The sequence below is a fragment of the Lepidochelys olivacea genome (assembly GCF_965140295.1).
Source record: "Lepidochelys olivacea isolate rLepOli2 genome assembly, chromosome: 6".
Lineage (NCBI taxonomy): Eukaryota > Metazoa > Chordata > Testudines > Cheloniidae > Lepidochelys > Lepidochelys olivacea.
In genome coordinates, this window is record NC_140416.1 from 781215 (window position 1) to 799658 (window position 18444).

At 53.9% G+C, this 18444-nt stretch overlaps 1 protein-coding gene across 1 annotated transcript; it reads left to right on the top strand.

Moving 5' to 3' along the window:
- Positions 1–76: 76 nt before the first annotated feature.
- LOC311521784 (RING finger protein 112-like) lies at positions 77–16697 on the top strand (the record flags this gene model as incomplete). Its single annotated transcript, XM_084630366.1, has 13 exons — positions 77–136; positions 801–995; positions 7163–7378; positions 7762–7899; positions 8164–8268; positions 8483–8533; positions 9626–9682; positions 9871–9957; positions 10934–11063; positions 11211–11341; positions 11548–11601; positions 15630–15704; positions 16176–16697. The coding sequence occupies 13 exons, from the start codon at positions 77–79 to the stop codon at positions 16695–16697; spliced, it is 1821 nt and encodes a 606-aa protein (XP_084486492.1).
- Positions 16698–18444: the final 1747 nt, after the last annotated feature.

Sequence of the window (18444 nt, forward strand, 5' to 3'; positions counted from 1 at the left end):
TAGCATCTTAGCCCTGGTGTTCCCATGTGCTAGCTCTTGACCCAGTGGATCTCCCCAGGCCTGCGGGATCAGGGGGATGGAGCAACTCCGGGAGGACGTCACCTGCTCCATCTGCTGGGACGTCTTGAGTGACCCCGTCTCCATCATAGACTATCAGGGTTGGAAGGGACCTCAAGAGGTCATCTAGTCCGACCCCCTGCTCAAAGCAGGACCGATCCCCGACTAAATCATCCCAGCCAGGGCTTTGTCAAGCCTGACCTTAAAAACTTCTAGGGAAGGAGATTCCACCACCTCCCTAGGTAACGCTTCACCACCCTCCTAGTGAAAAAGTTTTTCCTAATATCCAACCTAAACCTCCCCCACTGCAACTTGAGACCATTACTCCTTGTTCTGTCATCTGCTACCACTGAGAACAGTCTAGAGCCATCCTCTTTGGAACCGCCTCTCAGGTAGTTGAAAGCAGCTATCAAATCCCCCCTCATTCTTCTCTTCTGTAGATTAAACAATCCCAGTTCCCTCAGCCTCTCCTCATAAGTCATGTGTTCCAGTCCCCTAATCATTTTTGTTGCCCTCCGCTGGACTCTTTCCAATTTTTCCACATCCTTCTTGTAGTGTGGGGCCCAAAACTGGACACAGTACTCCAGATGAGGCCTCACCAATGTCGAATAGAGGGGAACAATCACGTCCCTCGATCTGCTGGCTATGCCCCTACTTATACAGCCCAAAACGCCATTGGCCTTCTTGAGAACAAGGGCACACTGTCGACTCATATCCAGCTTCTCGTCCACTGTCACCCCTAGGTCCTTTTCTGCATCGAGTGTTGCCACAACTTCTGCCGGGGCTGCCTCTCGACTCACTGGAGCCAGATCTCAGCCCAGGGGCACCGCTGCCCGGAGTGCCGGGCTCCCTGCTCCGGGGATAGGATGATCCCAGACACACGCATCAAAAACCGAGCTGAGAAAACCACCAAGCCTCTGCAGGAAGAGACTGAGTCGGTGAGACCAGACAGGCCGGATAAGGGGAAAAGGAGGTTTCTCTCGTAGGGGATGCTGGGCCCAATCCAGCCACAGGGCAGGGACTGGCTGACTCATGGCGGCAGGGGATGGGACATGGGGTCTTCCCCCTTTAGAGGGCACCAGCCCTGATCTGGGCCCAGGGTGGGAACTGACTGTCTCAGAAGGGTGAGGAATGGGACACACAGACTCATAGACTGGTAGGCCAGAAAGGCCCATCATGATCATCTAGTCTGAACTCCTGTACATTGCAGGCCACAGAACCTCATCTACTCGCTCCTATAATAGACCCCGAACCTCTGGCTGAATTACTGATGTCCTCAAATCATGATCAAAAGACTCCAAGTTACAGAGACTCCACCATTTACTCTAGTTCAAACCTGCAAGTGACCCGTGCCCCATGCTGCAGGGGAAGGCAACCCCCCCGCCCCAGGTCTCTGCCAATCCGACCGGTGGGAAAATTCCTTCCCCACCCCAAATATGATGATCAGCTAAACCCTGAGCATTTGGGGGAGACCCACCAGCCCGACACCTGGGAAAGAATTGCTTATAGTAACTCAGAGCCCTCCCCATCTAGTGTCCCATCACTGGCCCTTGGGGATATTTGGTACGAGCCTTCACACATGAGCCATATGCCTTTGTAGACAACCTCATCATACCATCCCCTCCATAAACTTGTCACGCTCAGTCTTGAATCCAGTTAGGTTTTTTGTTCCCCTTGGGAGGCTGTTCCAGAACTTCACTCCTCCGATGGTTGGAAACTGTTGTCTAATTTCAAGGCTAAACTTGTTGCTGGCCAATTTATAGCCATTTGTTCTTGTGTCAAGGTTGGTGCTTAACTTAAATCACTCCCCTCCCTCCCTGGTATTTATCCCTCTGTTGTGTTTCTAGAGTGCAGTCATAGCTCCCCTCAGCTTTCTTTTGGTTCGGCTAAACAAGCCGAGCTCTTTGAGTCTCCTCTTCTAAGGCAGGTTTTCCAGTCGTAGAATGATCCTAGTAGCCCTTCTCTCTACCTGTTCCAGTTTGAATTCATCTTTCTTAAACGTGGGAGACCAGAACTGCACACTCTGCTCCAGATGGGGGCTCACCAGTGCCTTGTATCATGGCAATAACACTTCCTGTCTCTGATGGAAATACAGTACCTCACCTGGTACATCCTAGGGTTGCATCAGCCTTTTTCACGGCCACATCCCATTGGCGGCTCATAGTCATCCAGTCATCAGCCAATAAACCCAGGTCTTTCTCCTCCTCTGTCGCTTCCAACTGAGATGTCCCCACCTTGTAGCACAAATTCTTGTTGTTAGTCCCAAAATGCATGACCTTGCACTTTTCACTATACATTTTTATTATTCCAGTTTTCAAGGTTGTCCAGATCGTCTGTATGATATTCCGGTCCTCCTCCGTACTGGCAATACCTCCCAGCTGTGGGTCATCCCAAAATTTGATCAGCACACTCCCACTCTTTGTGCCTAGGTCATTAATGAAAATGTTAAATAAGATTGGTCCCAAGACCGATCCCCGAGGAACTCCACTAGTAACCTCCCACCAGCCTGACAGTTCACCGTTCAGTTTGACCCATTGTAGTCTCCCTTTTAACCTCTCCTTACCCACCTTTCGATTCTCATCTTAATTCCCATCTTCTCCAATTTAATTTACCATGTGGCACTGTATCAAACGCCTTACTGAAATCCACGCAGATTAGATCAACTGCGTTTCCTTTGTCTAGAAAATCAGTTATCTTCTCAAGGCGAGAGATCAGGTTGGTTTGGCATGATCTACCTTTTGTAAAGCCAGAATGTATTTTATGCCAATTACCATCTATCTATATGTCCTTAACTACTGTCTCTTTCAAACCTTGGTCCAAGACCGTGCATACAATTGAGGTCAAACTCATGGACCTGTGGTTTCCTTGGTCACTTTTTTCCCCCTTCTTAAATATAGGTACTATATTAGCCATTCTCCCATCATGGGATACAAGCCCTGACTTTTACAGATTAATTACAAATCCTTGCTATTGGGCTTGCAATTTTGTGTGCCAGTTTCTTTAATATTCTTTGGTGGAGATGGTCCAGACCCCCCCAGTTTGGTCCCATTAAGCTGTTTGAATTTGGCTTCCATTTCAGCCAATTCAGTGACAATTTCTACTCCCGTATTCTTGTTCTCATTAGCCATCTTGCCACAAGCATCTCTATAAGCTTATTAAAAATGGAGGCAAGATATTTGTTTAGCTGTTGGGCCAAACCCATGTAACCCTTCTTCCAGGTGGAGCCAGCAGCAACCAGGGCCCGGTTCAATATCTAGGGGTTTCTTTTCAACAACATAACACAGAACTGGCACGAGCCCCCACCCAGTGACCTGAGAAATTTACACACCACCCTTGGGAGCCTCTCAGAGGCAAAACTTCCCCACTTGCAAGCACAGAGTCTGAGTGTAGAAAAGAAACTTTGAATAAAAGGAGGGAAGTACCTCGGCATTAATTTGGGAAAACACCACAAACAGGGTTCATAAACATAAACCATGAGCAAAAGACCCACCCCAAGTAGGTTGGGCAGTGCCCTTTTCCTGCAGGGTCTTAAGCCAGCAACCCAAAATTCCCTTTAACGTGCCCGTCCCTTCTCTGCACCCCATTCACAGTTGCTGTCCTTGGCCAGTGCAGCCCCAGAGTTCACAGGTGCATCTGCAGGGTTCACCTCCCACCCTAGGTGAAAACGGGACGGGGGAGAGAAGGAGGCACATTACTCGCTCCGCGGCTCGGGCACTCGCTTGTCACCCCTATCGCCAATTGCCGTGCCTCTCTGTGGGGCTCTGCTCTCTGGCCCTCTCTTCCAGCCGCCCTGCTGGCCGCTTGCCACCCCTCTCCGCCAGCCGCCCTGCTGGCCACACCAAGCTGACTTCTGGGCCCCCCACTTCACACAGCTCTCAGTGATTTCAGCTGTTCGTGGGGGAGCCTGACGGCTGGGGCACACTGGGCAGGGTCTTGCATCAGAGACACTGTCCCAAAGCAGATCTAATACATTGACCTAGGTATCAGCGATTTCAGCTCTGCAGCCTGTAACAAGACTCTCAACTGAGTCTCACTTAGCTCTGTTATTACACAGTGGAGAGAGGAAGGGACAAGTGGTGTTTGGGACCCTTAGGCAAGGCCCACAACACACATACATGTGTGTGTGAGTGTGAGTGTGAGTGTGTGCGTGTTCCATCGGGGTCGGCCAGGTACAGTTCTGCTGCCCTTCATGCCCCAATGACAAGGAGACTGGGGATCCAACACCAGCCAAAGGTGACCATTTGGGCAAGCAATCCCATCATGCTGAGCACCTAGGCAGGGTGGGTGTGCCCATCCAAAGGAGATCAGCTCCTGAAGTCCTTTTCCACAGCTCACCACCCGATGTCAGGGGAGTCCTCATTCAACCTCTGCTTACACCTATATCTGTAATCTCCACCCCACCCTCAGCGCTTAGCGGTCCCACTTCTTCTTTCCTTGTTTTCTTTTTATTTATAAGGCTAATTAACCTTTTAGTGTTTGTTTCAATTCCCTTTGCACGGTCTAATTCTGCTAGGCCTTTGGCAGTTCTCAATTTTCTCTCCACTTTCTGACCTCCAGGAGGCAGCTTTCCTTGCTGATCCATCCCATCTTCCATTCCTCATAGGCTTTCTGCTTTCTCTTAATTTCTCTTTGAGATCCTGGTTCATCCAGTTTGGTCGGCAACCCTTCCCTATGGGATTCTTTCTGGATGCAGACTCCAGAGAGTTTCTGCAATTTTCACTTAAAGTAATTCCAAGTCTCTTCCACATCCAGATCCTTGAGGTTTGCAGGCCATCCACTTCCCCAATTCCCTTAATGTTTTACAGTTTGGCCTTTTGAAATCCAGGACCCCCGGCTGCCAACCTGATTTCCTTTATCCTTCCATTTAATTTAACCTGAATAGCTCATGATCACTCGAACCAAGGCTATCCTTCACAGCTAGTTCTTCAGTGCGGTCCTCGCTACTTACCAATACTAAATCTAAACTGATCTCACTTCTTGTTGCTTCGGTGACTACTTGGTGAAGAAATCTGTCAGCCGTCACATACAAAAATATCCAAGCCCTACCATTATTAGTAGCTCTTCTCCCCCAATCTCTGTCTGGAAAACGAAAGTCTCCCATAATCACACAATTCCCAGTGGTATTTATTTCATTCAAACTATCCATGGGGTTTCTATCCACCCCCAAACCAGATTCTGGGGGTCTGTAGCAGACCCGAAGCACTGTCCCTGGGGGCCTCTGGTAGCTTTCTTCCCCACAGAAATTTTGACAGAAACTGATTCTGTTTTATCCATTCCATCCCTTCTCGTTTCTTTCCACTCCACCTCGTCATGAGCAGACAATGCTACTCCACCACCTCTGCCTTTCTACTTTTTTTCCTGTAATCCAGCTGTCATGGATATAAAGGAAAGGGTAAACCCCTTTAAAATCCCTCCTGGCCAGAGGAAAAATCTTCTCACCTGGAAAGGGTTAAGAAGCTAAAGGTAACCTCGTTGGCACCTGACCAAAATGACCAATGAGGAGACAAGATACTTTCAAAAGCTGGGAGGAGGGAGAAAAAGAAAGGGTCTGGGGCTGTCTGTATGCTGCTTTTGCTGGGGACAGAACTGGAATGGAGTCTTAGAACTTTTAGTAAGTAATCTAGCTAGGTATGTGTTAGATTATGATTTCTTTAAATGGCTGAGAAAAGAGCTGTGCTGAATAGAATGACTATTCCTGTCTGTGTGTCTTTTTTGTAACTTAAGGTTTTGCCTGGAGGGATTCTCTCTGTTTTGAACCTAATTCCCCTGTAAGGTATCTACCATCCTGATTTTACAGAGGTGATTCCTTTACTTCTATTAAAAGTCTTCTTGTAAGAAAACTGAATGCTTTTTCATTGTTCTAAGATCCAAGGGTTTGGGTCTGTGGTCACCTATGTAAATTGGTGAGGATTTTTACCAAACCTTCCCCAGGAAGTGGGGTGCAAGGGTTGGGAGGATTTTGGGGGGAAAGACATGTCCAAACTACGTTTCCCAGTGAACCCAGATAAAGTTTGGTGATGGCAGTAGAAATCCAAGGGCAAAGGGTAAAATTAATTTGTACCTTGGGGAAGTTTTAACCTAAGCTGGTAAAAGTAAGCTTAGGAGGTTTTCATGCAGGTCCCCACATCTGTACCCTAGAGGTCAGAGTGGGGGAGGAACCTTGACACCAGCCATGGCTGTTTCTGCCCCATGGTTCTGCTCACCCGATAATATCTGTTTTCCCGTCCCACACCCATAGTTCTACTTCCTCCATTTTGTCACCCAGGCTCCTGGCATTGCTGAGCAGACATCTTGCTGATTCTGCTTGGCTTTGCTCAGATTTCTCACGCGGGTAGGTACAGACATTTTACTGCCAGTATCGGCCACCTGACTGTTAGTGTAGGTGCTCTTGGCACTATTGATCTTCTTCTCGTGCGTTCTCCTTCTCTCTGTCGTTCCTTTCTCCATTGCTGCGCCCTCTCCTACTTGATTTGCCTCCCGCTCAGTGTGAGAATCAGGCCTGGAGGTTCCATGAGCATCTCCCAGGGTTCCTAGTTTAAAGCCCTTTTCCTCAGCTGTCCCAACCTCCACCCAAGAAGTCTATCTCCCTCCCCACGCAGGTGGCATCCGTCCCATAACCAGTCGTCTGTCTGTGAACGTCTCCCAGTGGTTGAACATCCCCAAGCCCTCGTTAGTCCCAGTGCCTGAGCCATCTGTTGATTATCGGCATCTTGTCTAGGCTTTGCTCTCCTCCTCCAGGGACAGGTAGCATCCCACTGAAGATCAGTTTAGCCTCCATTTCTTTATATGTCTTCCCTAGCCTGGCACAGTCTCCCTTGATGTGTTCCAGCAAGAATCTAGGGGTATTTCCCCTCCAGAGAGTTCTGGCTCTGATGCAGCCCCAGGGCAGGGGGACTGACTGGTTTGGGGGGGTGGGAATGGGGACCGGGGCTCTGATCTCGGGCACTGACTGGGTTGGGGCTTGGGAAGGGTCACGGGGCTCTGGTGCAGGGGACTGGCTAGCTCAAGGGGGTGGGAATGGGGCATGGGGCTCTTATCAGGGGGCCATGGGACAGTCTCTCTTGGAGGGTGGGGTCCCAGCTCTGACCCTGCTCTCTCCCTGCAGCAGGGGCCGGGGGCTCAGCGGGAGCCGGGGCGCCCGGTGCAGCTGGTGCATCTGGACGAGGAAGAGAACCTGATCCTGGATGAGGAGGCCCTGAGCCGCTGCCTGGAGCAGGGTGGGGTGGGGGATGCCCCCGTCTGCCTGGTGTCCATCATCGGGGAGCAGCGCCGGGGCAAATCCTTCCTGCTGAACTGCCTGCTGCGTCGTCTCCAGAGCCTGGTGAGTGTGAACGGGGCAGGAGTGAGCTGTGGGTGTGAGCGGCCCTATCCTGCCCCCTGCTGGCAGGCTCAGAGCTGCACACTTGGCTGTGGGCAGCTCGCCCCTCACCATGTCCAGTTAGCTCGGGCCCTGGCTGGACCCTAACGCGTCTGTCGGCCTGTCTGGAACACAGCGTGTCTCTCTCTCGTCTAGACAGCCGTGGGTCTGTTTGTCTATCCGATTACGATCACACCCCTCACCACGTATTCCTCCCTGCCCCACATTTGCACAATTAACCCCTGCCCCCCTCCCAGGGTTTGCAGCCCAGGGTAGGAGGGGGGTATCAGTCACTCTCCTCCCCCATGCTGCACTGACCTCTCCCCCACCATGTTCCCTCCCAGCAGGACGCGAGGGACGGGTCATGGATGGGCCGGGAGGATGAGCCCCTGGAGGGGTTCGAGTGGCGTGCGGACGAGGAGCGAGTCACCAACGGGGTGTGGGCATGGAGTCAACCCTTCTGGGTCCCGGCCAAGGCGGGGAAGGTAATTGGGGGCATTGGGGGTGCACAGGGAAGGGGGAGGAGGCTATGCGGGGGCTGGGAGAAGGGAACCAGGTGGAGAGAGAACAGGGGGGAATGGAGAAGAGATAGAAGTAAAGAGCTAACCCTGGGGGACTTCTGGGAAAGGTGAGAAGGAGATGCCAGGGGCCAAAGGGGCTGAGCAGGGGGCAGGCTCTGGGGGCGGAGGGGCCGTGGGTGGCTGAACAAAGCCGGGAGCTGACCTGGGGCTTTCCCTCTTGGCTCCCAGGTGGCCGTGCTGCTGGTCGACACCGAGGGCTCCATGGGCATTGAGAGCAACAAGGAGACCAGCATCAAACTCTCCGCCTTTTCCATGCTGCTCAGCTCCTACCAGGTTGGGGGGCTCCCCGGGGGGTGCTGTGCTGCAGGGAGCAGGGTGGAGGCTCAGTGGGGGGTGCTCTCCCCGGGGGTCAGGGCCGGCCCCAATGCCCCAGTGAGGCGCTAGGGGGCGCTGTGCTGCAGGGAGCGGGTGACGTGGCTGGGAAGGGGCCTGGGGCGGCCGTCCCTGCTCGTTGCTGTAGCTCTGTCTGTCTCGTGATTATCTGCAGATACTGAACACTGGCTGTCGGGTGAAGGACCCGGATCTCGAATACCTGGAGGTGAGGCCGGGCAGTGCAGAACGTGGCCGGGTCAGGTTCTCCCATTACGCCCACAGCGTTATTATCCCTCCCCATAGCTCCTGTGGGGAAACTGAGGCCCAGAGAGAGAAACCGACTCTCCCACGGTCACGTGGGCCTCTGGAGTCAGCACTGTCACTGCACGGCCCAGCCTGGCTCTCTGCTCCCAGGTATTCGGCGTGGGTCACTGGGCCAAAGTTAGGACCCCTCCCTCCCCTCTGCCATTGGTGGGAAGCTGCTGGGGCCAGGTCCTGGGGCGGTCGCTCTGTCCCCCTGCACTGCTTTTCTCTTCTCTCCAGCCTCTTACCCAGCCCCAGCCCCAGCCCCACTGGGTCGAGCCTCTGTCAGTCGCACCCTTAGCGACATCACTGCCACCTGTGGTATATGGCGTGTCCTGCCCCTGTACTGAGCCCTGGGGGGATTCTCTGTTCAGGGGAGGGGTCGGCTTGGGAGGGTTTTATCTGCCCTCGCTGCCCCGGGTTCTGTCATTGGTAAAAACCTGGTTCACGCAGAGATATGGAGGCCTAGTCAGAGCTCAGGGAAATGCTACGTGCTGACATTGTTCAAGGCGTGAGCAGAGCCGTGGTTTGACCCCTGGGGCTGTGCAAAGAAAGTTGGAAGCGTCCATCAGCCCGAGGCAATGGGGTGTTTGTGGAGTGGAACCCCTTTGTAAAAGGACCCCAAATTTCGATCACTGACTCCCCCCCCGCATTCCTCCCTTACCTCTATGGAGCACCTTGAGAGAAGGAGAAAGCCCTGAAACCGGATAGAGGAGGGGTTGTGCATTGACAGTCCTCCCCGCCCGTGCCAGACCCTCCTGTCCCACAGCCTCCCTCTCACTCCCATGGCCGGGTGCAGCTTCTTTCTCTCTGACCCACTGAAATCGTCTCTGTCCATCTCACAATTCATTTTGCGCTCGCTGGGCGTCGCTCTCTGCCCTGGGCAGAGGGAGAAGCTCAGGTATGGGGGTGGGGGGTAATCAGGCCCCTTTCTGTCCACAGGCAGGATCATTTCCCCCCAAACTAAACACCTCCCAGGTCCCAGACTCACCCCGTCCCTCTTTTCTCTCTGCAGATGTTTGTGCAGGTGGCCGAAGTGGTGGGAGAGGCCTATGGACTGGAGCCCATTCAGGTGAGATGGCTTTTCCCCCATCACCTGCTCTGCCCCATGTATCCCCACACTGCACCCCTCCTCCACTCCACAGCATGCTCCTGCCCCTTGCACCCCAGCCCCACTCCTGAGGGGTTGAGGTTTCCCCAGCAGACACTGTCCTTCTCCATGTCCCAGTGTCCCCCCCACTCCTCAACTCTCCCCTGCAGCACCTGGACCTACTGGTGCGGGACTGGAGCAGCTCCCGGGTCCTCGGAGCCCAGGGTGGGGAGCAGCATCTGAGACACGTCAGACAGGTGAGTGTGGGGCTTGGGGGGCGGGATGGGGAATGGGACCCAGGGCCTAGTTGTGATCCAGACCCAGTGTTGGGGACTGGCTGGCTCAGGGGTTAGGGAATTGGACACGGGGCCTTTCCCCTCTCAGGGGCTGGTAACCCCACCCTTTGTAATGGTTGTGTGACAAATCCCATTATAAGACCCCTTTAAAGTTGCTTATAACTTTGCCAAACTGTAACTGTTTGGGCTGAAATTTTCCATGCTTGTTCTCTGCCGCCAGCTCAATTCGCGGATGCTCCCTCCAGCTGTTTCTGAGAATGAGGCAAAAAACCCCACGTTGTTTGGCAATACTGAAAGAAAATTCTGATGTTCCTTTTTTTTTTTTTTTAACATCTCTATCCTCCCCGCCCTCCCCGCTGCAGAGTAAGGACTCTAAATTTGTTTGGGGGGGGTGGCGGCCAGTGTGTCAGGCACAGGCAGAGTCCGTCTACACAGACCATGCTCCACCCCTCCCAGCTCCACATCCTGCCCAGACTGAGCATGGCCCGTCCCCACAGAGCGACCCAGCACGCTCCAGCCTCGGGCTGCAGGAGCAAAGCTGGACTTTCCCTGCAGTTTCTGCTCCAGGCCAGGCACCAGAACTGAGAGGGGACCTCCTGTCTCTCCCATGCTCTCAGTGAGCCCAGGTGGCGGGAGGAGGAAGCTGCTTGATTGCAGTGTGGAGGGGAGAAAAGCCAGAGCAGGAGGAGGGAAAGGAGCAGGGTGGGACAAGGCATCTGGATAGACTGGGAATGGGGTAGGGGGTGCGAGGAGGCTGAGCCCTGGGACTCACTCCTTTCTCTTCCTGCCGTCCCCTGTCTCGTTCACTGCCCCCCTTCCAATGCCTACCGCAAACGAGGCCGGGCTCCTCCAGACCCTCTCTGACTGCCTGGCAGGTCTGGCTAATGTTAACACAGGTTTTTGTGTGTGAATGTAACGATTCCCCCTGTCTCGGCAGAAGCTGGAGGCGAGGTCCCCTTGCAAACACCCCAAGGCCCTGGAAGTGCTGAAGAGAAGCAGCAGCCGCTGTTACCTGATGCCCTTCCCTGGCGAGCGGATCGCGCTGGGGAGCGAGGGAAGGCTGAGAGGTAATGGACCCAGGACAGCGGCTCTAAGCCCCCTGCCCTGTGCAGAGCAATGTGAGTGATCCTGCCCGTGCATGGCAGGTAGAGAGAAAGGAGAATCAGACAGGCCCTGTATTCCTCCACCATCGTCCATCTCTCTCCCCTTTGCAGACATGGGTGAGAAATTCCGGAAGAGCCTGAGGGACTACGTCACCGCCCTGGTGAGCACGGCTGGTCAACACGTCCGGAGGGACCGGCATTGGGAGGTGCTGACCGGGACACAACTCGCTGCCAAGATAAAGGTGGAGACTGGCCGGCTGTGCTGGAGGGAGCAGGAAGGGGATGCTCTCCCCTTGCTGTCAGTGATGACCCCAATACCCCCAATTCCCCAGCTGCCCCACCTCAGAGGTGGCTGCATCTCAGCGCCAGGCGAGCTGTCCCCATGTTCCCAGCCTTTCTAAGCCCTGTAGAGTCTGTGACGTGATGATTTCTTTTGGTTCCTTTGCAGAATTTATCTGATGTGATGAAGAAACATCGCTCCGGCTTCTCCTCTCCCTGTCAGGTACCATCTCTGCCTCTGACCTGATAGTGGGGTGTCTCCTTTCCCCCTTCCATGCCAGGGCTGGTGAGATGCTGGGAACTGGGGCCATCCTACTGGAGGTGGCTGGGAAAAGATCTCAGGTTCTTGGACTCCAAGGTAGAAGAATTTGACTAGACTTGAGGGTGGCTGATGATGGAGGGTTTGGCCAGTCTACGGATGCATGTCCAGTTCAGAGGTCCATAACATCAACATGTCTGTCCCCAGGCATGGGGACATACCTGCCCTATGTAAATGACATCAGTTTATCAGAGCTGGCCCCAAAGTGGGGATTTTTGTGCAGAGCCCATTGAGTTTCCTACAACCCCCCCAAATGTTTCCATCTGGCAACGCTGCCGACATGGCTCCCATAGTTCATGTTCCTCACGTGCCTCATTCTTCTCCAGGGGTTGGTGCAACAGGGGGACACTCAGCTCTCATGAGCACCTCCAGTCAGCTGGGTGCAATCCTGCATTCTTCCCTTTTTCTCTTCCGGGTGCCCCTGTTGCGGTTTTAATATGGAGATATACCTATCTCGTAGAGCTGGAAGGGACCTTGAAAGGACATGGAGTCCAGTCCCCTGCCTTTACAGCAGGACCAAGTACAGTCCCTGACAGATTTTTTTTTTTTTTGTCCCAGATCCCTAAATGGCCCCCTCAAGGATTGAAATCACAACCCAGGGTTTAGCAGGCCATGCTCAAACCACTGAGGAATCCCTCCCCCGGTTGCCATAGTCAGGGGTGCCTCAGCCCTCCGGCTAAGTCACACATAGTCTAAAGACACACCAAGCAACCTCTTCCCGGGTAACACAGTCCAACAAATGGTTGGCCCCCTCTGGGGTCTTGAGCCGCATCTCTGGGCCTCTTTAAACTCTAGCCCCTTTCTCAGGCTCCAAAACTAAACTTGCCCCCTTCTCAGGGCTTTGGCCACTGCACCAGTGGTCGGTGGGGGACCTGGGCTCGCTCACTACTCGGAGTCCCAACTCAGGGACCCTGCAAGTAGCAGCCACCTGCTGCTTTCTTTCCTAATTGCTACTGCTGCATTTCTTGGGGTGCTTCCTACTCTGTCCCATCACCCTCTTGGGTTCTCTCTCTGTTCCCTCTCTCAGCAGGGTCTCCCCCAGGCCTCCTTGCCTGGAGAGTTTCTCTGTCTTGATTTATCAGGGTCTTTTCAAGCCTCTGTGCCTGGACAGTTTCCCAGTCCTGTCCCCGTGTGAGCAGGGCTTCTCCCCAGTCTCTTTCCCTGTGGAGTCTCACAGCCTTTTAGTCTTTCTTTACCCTTCCCATCCCAGCCAGCAATTGCCCTGCTCAGCCCCTGTAGCTCCTTTTAACTGAGCCTGCCACACCCTGATTGGCTGCTTTGCTGCAGCCTTTCTAGGCAGGCCTGGAGGACCCACCCTCACTGCTCCTTTACCTGGGGTGGGGTGTGCTAGGACTGCAGGGCCTCCAGCAGGGGAACCTAAAGGGCCAGGTGCTCCCCATCCCAGTTGAGCATCCTGATTGGATGGCACTTCCCATGAGCCTGGCCTCAGAGGACAATGGAGCAACTAGACTTCATCTCCCATGATGCACCAGCATCTCCTTGTTTGGTGAGGGGAAGCCTGGCATCATGGCCCCGGTGCACCATGGGAGTTCTAGTCCAACCAGGGAGCTGGACATATAGAGGAGAATGAGGCAGCCAAGCTACATTTCCCACAATGCACCACAACATCCTTTTATGGTGAGGGGAAGCCAGGCATCATGGTTGTAGTCCATCATGGGAGGCACATGTGGCAAGATGGGGGAAGGTGGCTCTAAATCCACTATTGTGATCCTGAATTCAGGCAGCCAGGGTCCCAGGACTGCCCAGCGATGGAGGGTCCAAGCCTGAGTCAAGCCAGGAGCTGGGTTCAAGCCCTGTTGCTTTGCAGCATAGCCTTAGCCCTGCTGGACTTGTGCTCTGGGAGGCCACCCAGAGTATCCCACAATCCCACAGGGCCGACTTTCTTTCCCCTCTGGCCAGTCAAGGTTGCTGGACAGTCCAGTTTTCCCAGGCTGCACCACCACCAAAGGGGAAAAGGGCAGAAGCAGCTAGGGAGGGTGCTAGGAAGTCTGGGATATGGGAGGTTGCACTCAGGCCTGCACAATACAGTGTAGATGTTGGAGCTCCAAGCTGGAACCCAGGGTTCAGCCAGTCCTAACCTGGGGTGTCAAATGAGTGTAGACGCTCCAGCCCTAGGTTAATAGCCCCAGGGGCTGCTAACTCCATTCCTACTAACTCTGGGCTTACATCGCAGTGTAGACATAACCAGAGGCATGGACAGCAAAGTTGTCTTGGGTGTCAGCCTCAGATTGGCTGGGCCAGATGCTAACCAGGTCCCCTTCTAGAGGAAAATTGGGGTGGGGGGTGCAGCTTATGTTCTTGGGGGGGATAGACCGGCCTAGCTATTCTGGAATAACTACACCCGAAAAACCACTCCAGAATAACACCACAGCAGAGACTGTTCTGGAGTCATTGTGTTACCCAGTCAATTTAGGTCTCCCCGCCTATACCCTAGCTAGGACTGAAGGCATCAGCCCATCAATTTAAGGCACCCTCACCCTTTCCCTACAAAGGACTTGGGGTGTAAGACACATAAGAGCATAAGAGCTTCCATTCTGGGTCGGACCAAAGGTCCATCTAGCCAAGAATCCTGTCCTCCAACAGTGGCCAATGGCCATTGCCCCAGAGGGAGTGAACAGAACAGGTTATCAACAACTGATCCATCCCCTCTCACCCATTCCCAGCTTCTGGCAAACCTATCCGTACCCACGGGGCTCAGGAAGAAACCGGGTCAATTTAAGTACCCGCCCTTCCCCTCGGGGCTCAGGGCTGTAGGGGTCTGCGGTACCTTTTCCCAGCGAAAGAGCCTTATGCAGTTTTACTCTAAACATCTATTTATTAGCAACACACACAGAACACGTATACCGAGCAAATCCCTTATGCTCACCACTCCCAACATACAGACAAATTTCACCCCATGGCCAGTCAGGATTCACTCATCAGGGGGTTCCCGGAGCCCACACCCATCACGCTCGTGCAGAGGGGTCAGAGTTCCTGCAGTTTGATGTTGTACTGCAATCCGGAAATGCTTTCCAAAGAGCAATGTTTTTCATTTACATTATACAGGTAAAACTAGCTCCCTCCTTCAAATTGACTAAACCTATCACATTATCCCACACTCCTAAATAACAGAAATTTTAACCTATTACACACTGGCATCTATGTGTCCTCCTTCCTGCCCAAGTTTTTTACATTTTATCTTTCATTCCCAAATTGTAACTTAGTTGTGACCTTCTCTGTTTATGCGGAGGGCAGCATAAGACACTGGTCAGAGTTTATTTCACCATTTGTTGAGTCTCCTTCTGTATCTTCCCTAATTTCTCAGCCTCTGGGCATCTCTACTTTACCACCTCCAGAGGTCTAACGCTCATCAGGGACATTCCTGAGGTGGGGGTTGTTGGTTTTTTTCAATTTTAGTGGTGATATCCCTGAGTTTCACCCAAGTGTGGTTCAATATGTGGGGGCTGATCAGGTCTCAGGCCAACAATTGCTCCTCCACAAGATTTAACCCAGCCCAGAACACTACTCCTTCTCCACACCAAAAAAGAGCTGAGATTCACATCCAAACCACCTGCCTCCTGGAGATTGATAAAACCCGCAAACACCACCAGACCCATGAGAGCCGGCGTCACTGATGCGCTGTCGGGTGTCAGCCTCAGGCCGAGCCCGGCTGGGAGAGGGGTTTGCAGAGTCCTTGGCTACAGGAAGGTGCTGCAGATGCAAAGTGCAGGTCGGGGTGGGAAGGGAGCGGAGGCTGGGCTGCCATGAGGAACAAACTGGAGGCTGGCGGTACCAGAAGCCCCAAGCAGCTGCCACCCCAGCTAGCAGCGTCTCTCTGTTACTTGAGGTTGCTGCGGTGGAAGCTGCAGTTGCTAGGTGGAGACAGGGCCCCATAAACTGCGGCTCACCCCAGCCTTGTCGTCCTGGCACAGATGGCCAACACCTTCCACAACCAGAGAGTCCTGGACAGGGCCCGCGCAGACCACACTGTGTTTCTGAAGGAGAAGGTGAGTCCAAGGGGGCAGCTTTGTCCCCAGCCAGGGGAACCCAAGGGAAACCTCCTGGCCAGCCCTGCAGGCTATGGGATTTGTGGTAAGAGATAAGAGTTCAGACCTCTAGCTCCCAGGGATGCTGCACGGACGGGAGACTCCAAACCTGGCACAAGAGGGGGCCCAATCTCGAACCTGAGGACTGTGCAGCATCCAGCATGATGGAGGCCCCAAATTCAGGTGGGGGTTGGTCTGTGCAGCACCTCGCATGGGAGGGGGCCAGTTTCGGGCAGGAAATCTGAGCTGTGCCCGGCCCAGTGGGAGCTCTGATCTCAGCTGAGGGTTGTCTGTACGACCCGGGCCCTGATCTCGGACGGTGAGGAGGTCTGTGCAATGCCCCATGTGAAGTGGGCCCCAATCTTAGGATGGAGCTGTGCCGTGCTTGCCCTTTTTAACGCTCTTGGCCGTCTCCTCCCCCGGCGGGCGCAGGACGGCGGCTCCCGGAACATGGTCGCCTGCCTCAAGGTGCGGCCGGGCAAGATGGCGGAGCTGTTCGCGGAGCGGCGCGGGCAGCTGCTGGGGCGGTGCCGGACGGACATGCGGGAGCCGGCGCCGGAGAAAGAGGCCCAGCTGACGGAGCTGGAGGAGGAGCTGATGCGGGAGGCCGAGACCTTCCTGCAGAGCTACGGGAAGCGCTTCAAGAAACTTGTCGCGGCGGCGGGCGTGGGCGCGGGGGCGCTGGCCCTGGCAACCGTGGGCGGAGTTGCTGGTGCAGGAATTGCCGCTGCTGCCATGGGTGCAGAAGCGGCTGTGGCGCTCAGTGTGTCGGGGGCAGCAGGCATTGGGGTTGGGGCGGGCGCCGTGGCCGGGGGGTGTGTGGGCGGGGGTGTGGGCATGGGAGTTGGTGGGAAGATCACCCAGAAGGACAAGAAGAGGGCCAAGGCTGCCGCCGGCCAATGGGAGGAGGGGGACGGCACTTTGGAGGTGTCCGATACGGCTCCCCTGATCTGAACGGCACCCCCCCAGTCTGGGGATGATGAATGGGGTGACGGGGCTGCAGCGTGGCACAGACACGTCACCCACAAACCACCCCACAGTGGGGCAGCCGTCGCCCACCGATTCTAAGAAGGGACATTAGACTCATAGAATCTCAGGGTTGGAAGGGACCTCAGGGGGTATCTAGTCCAACCCCCTGCTCAAAGCAGGACCAATCCCTGACTAAATCATCCCAGCCAGGGCTTGGTCAAGTCTGACCTTAAAAACCTCTAAGGAAGGAGATTCCACCACCTCCCTAGGTAATGCATTCCAGTACTTCACCACCCTCCTAGTGAAAAAGCTTTTCCTAATATCCAAACTAAACCTCCCCCACTGCAACTTGAGACCATTACTCCTTGTCCTGTCATCTGCTACCACTGAGAACAGTCTAGAGCCATCCTCTTTGGAACCCCCTTTCAGGTAGTTGAAAGCAGCTATCAAATCCCCCCTCATTCTTCTCTTCCGCAGTCGAAACAATCCCAGTTCCCTCAGCCTCTCATAAGTCATGTGTTCCAGACCCCTAATCATTTTTGTTGCCTTCCACTGGACTCTTTCCAATTTTTCCACATCCTTCTTGTAGTGTGGGGCCCAAAACTGGACACAGTACTCCAGATGAGGCCTCACCAGTGTCGAATAGAGGGGAACGATCACGTCCCTTGATCTGCTGGCAATGTCCCTACTTATACATCCCAAAATGCCATTGGCCTTCTTGGCAACAAGGACACACTGTTGACTCATATCCAGCTTCTCGTCCACTGTAACCCCTAGGTCCTTTTCTGCAGAACTGCTGCCCAGCCACTCGGTCCCTAGTCTGTTGCGGTGCATGGGATTCTTCCGTCCTAAGTGCAGGACTCTGCACTTGTCCTTGTTGAACCTCATCAGATTTCTTTTGGCCCAATCCTCTAATTTGTCTAGGTCCCTCTGTATCCTATCACTGCCCTCCAGCATGTCTACCTCTCCTCCCAGTTTAGTGTCATCTGCAAACTTGCTGCGGGTGCAATCCACACCATCCTCCAGATCATTTATGAAGATATTGAACAAAACCGGCCCCAGGACCGACCCTTGGGGCACTCCACTTGATACCGGCTGCCAACTAGACATGGAGCCATTGATCACTACCCGTTGAGCCCGACAATCTAGCCATCTTTCTACCCACCTCATAGTCCATTCATCCAGCCCATACTTCTTTAACTTGCTGGCAAGAATACTGTGGGAGACTGTGTCAAAAGCTTTGCTAAAGTCAAGGAACAACACATCCACTGCTTTCCCCTCATCCACAGAGCCAGTTATCTCGTCATAGAAGGCGATTAGATTAGTCAGGCACGACTTGCCCTTGGTGAATCCATGCTGTCTGTTCCTGATCACTTTTCTCTCCTCTAAGTGCTTCAGGATTGATTCCTTGAGGACCTGCTCCATGATTTTTCCAGGGACTGAGGTGAGGCTGACTGGCCTGTAGTTCCCAGGATCCTCCTTCTTCCCTTTTTTAAAGATGGGCACTACATTAGCCTTTTCCCAGTCGTCCGGGACTTCCCCCCATCGCCATGAGTTTTCAAAGATAATGGCCAATGTCTCTGTAATCACATCCGCCAACTCCTTTAGCACTCTCGGATGCAACGCATCCGGCCCCATGGACTTGTGCTCGTCCGGCTTTTCTAAATAGTCCCGAGCCACTTCTTTCTCCACAGCAGGCTGGTTACCTCCTCCCCATGCTGTGCTGCCCAGT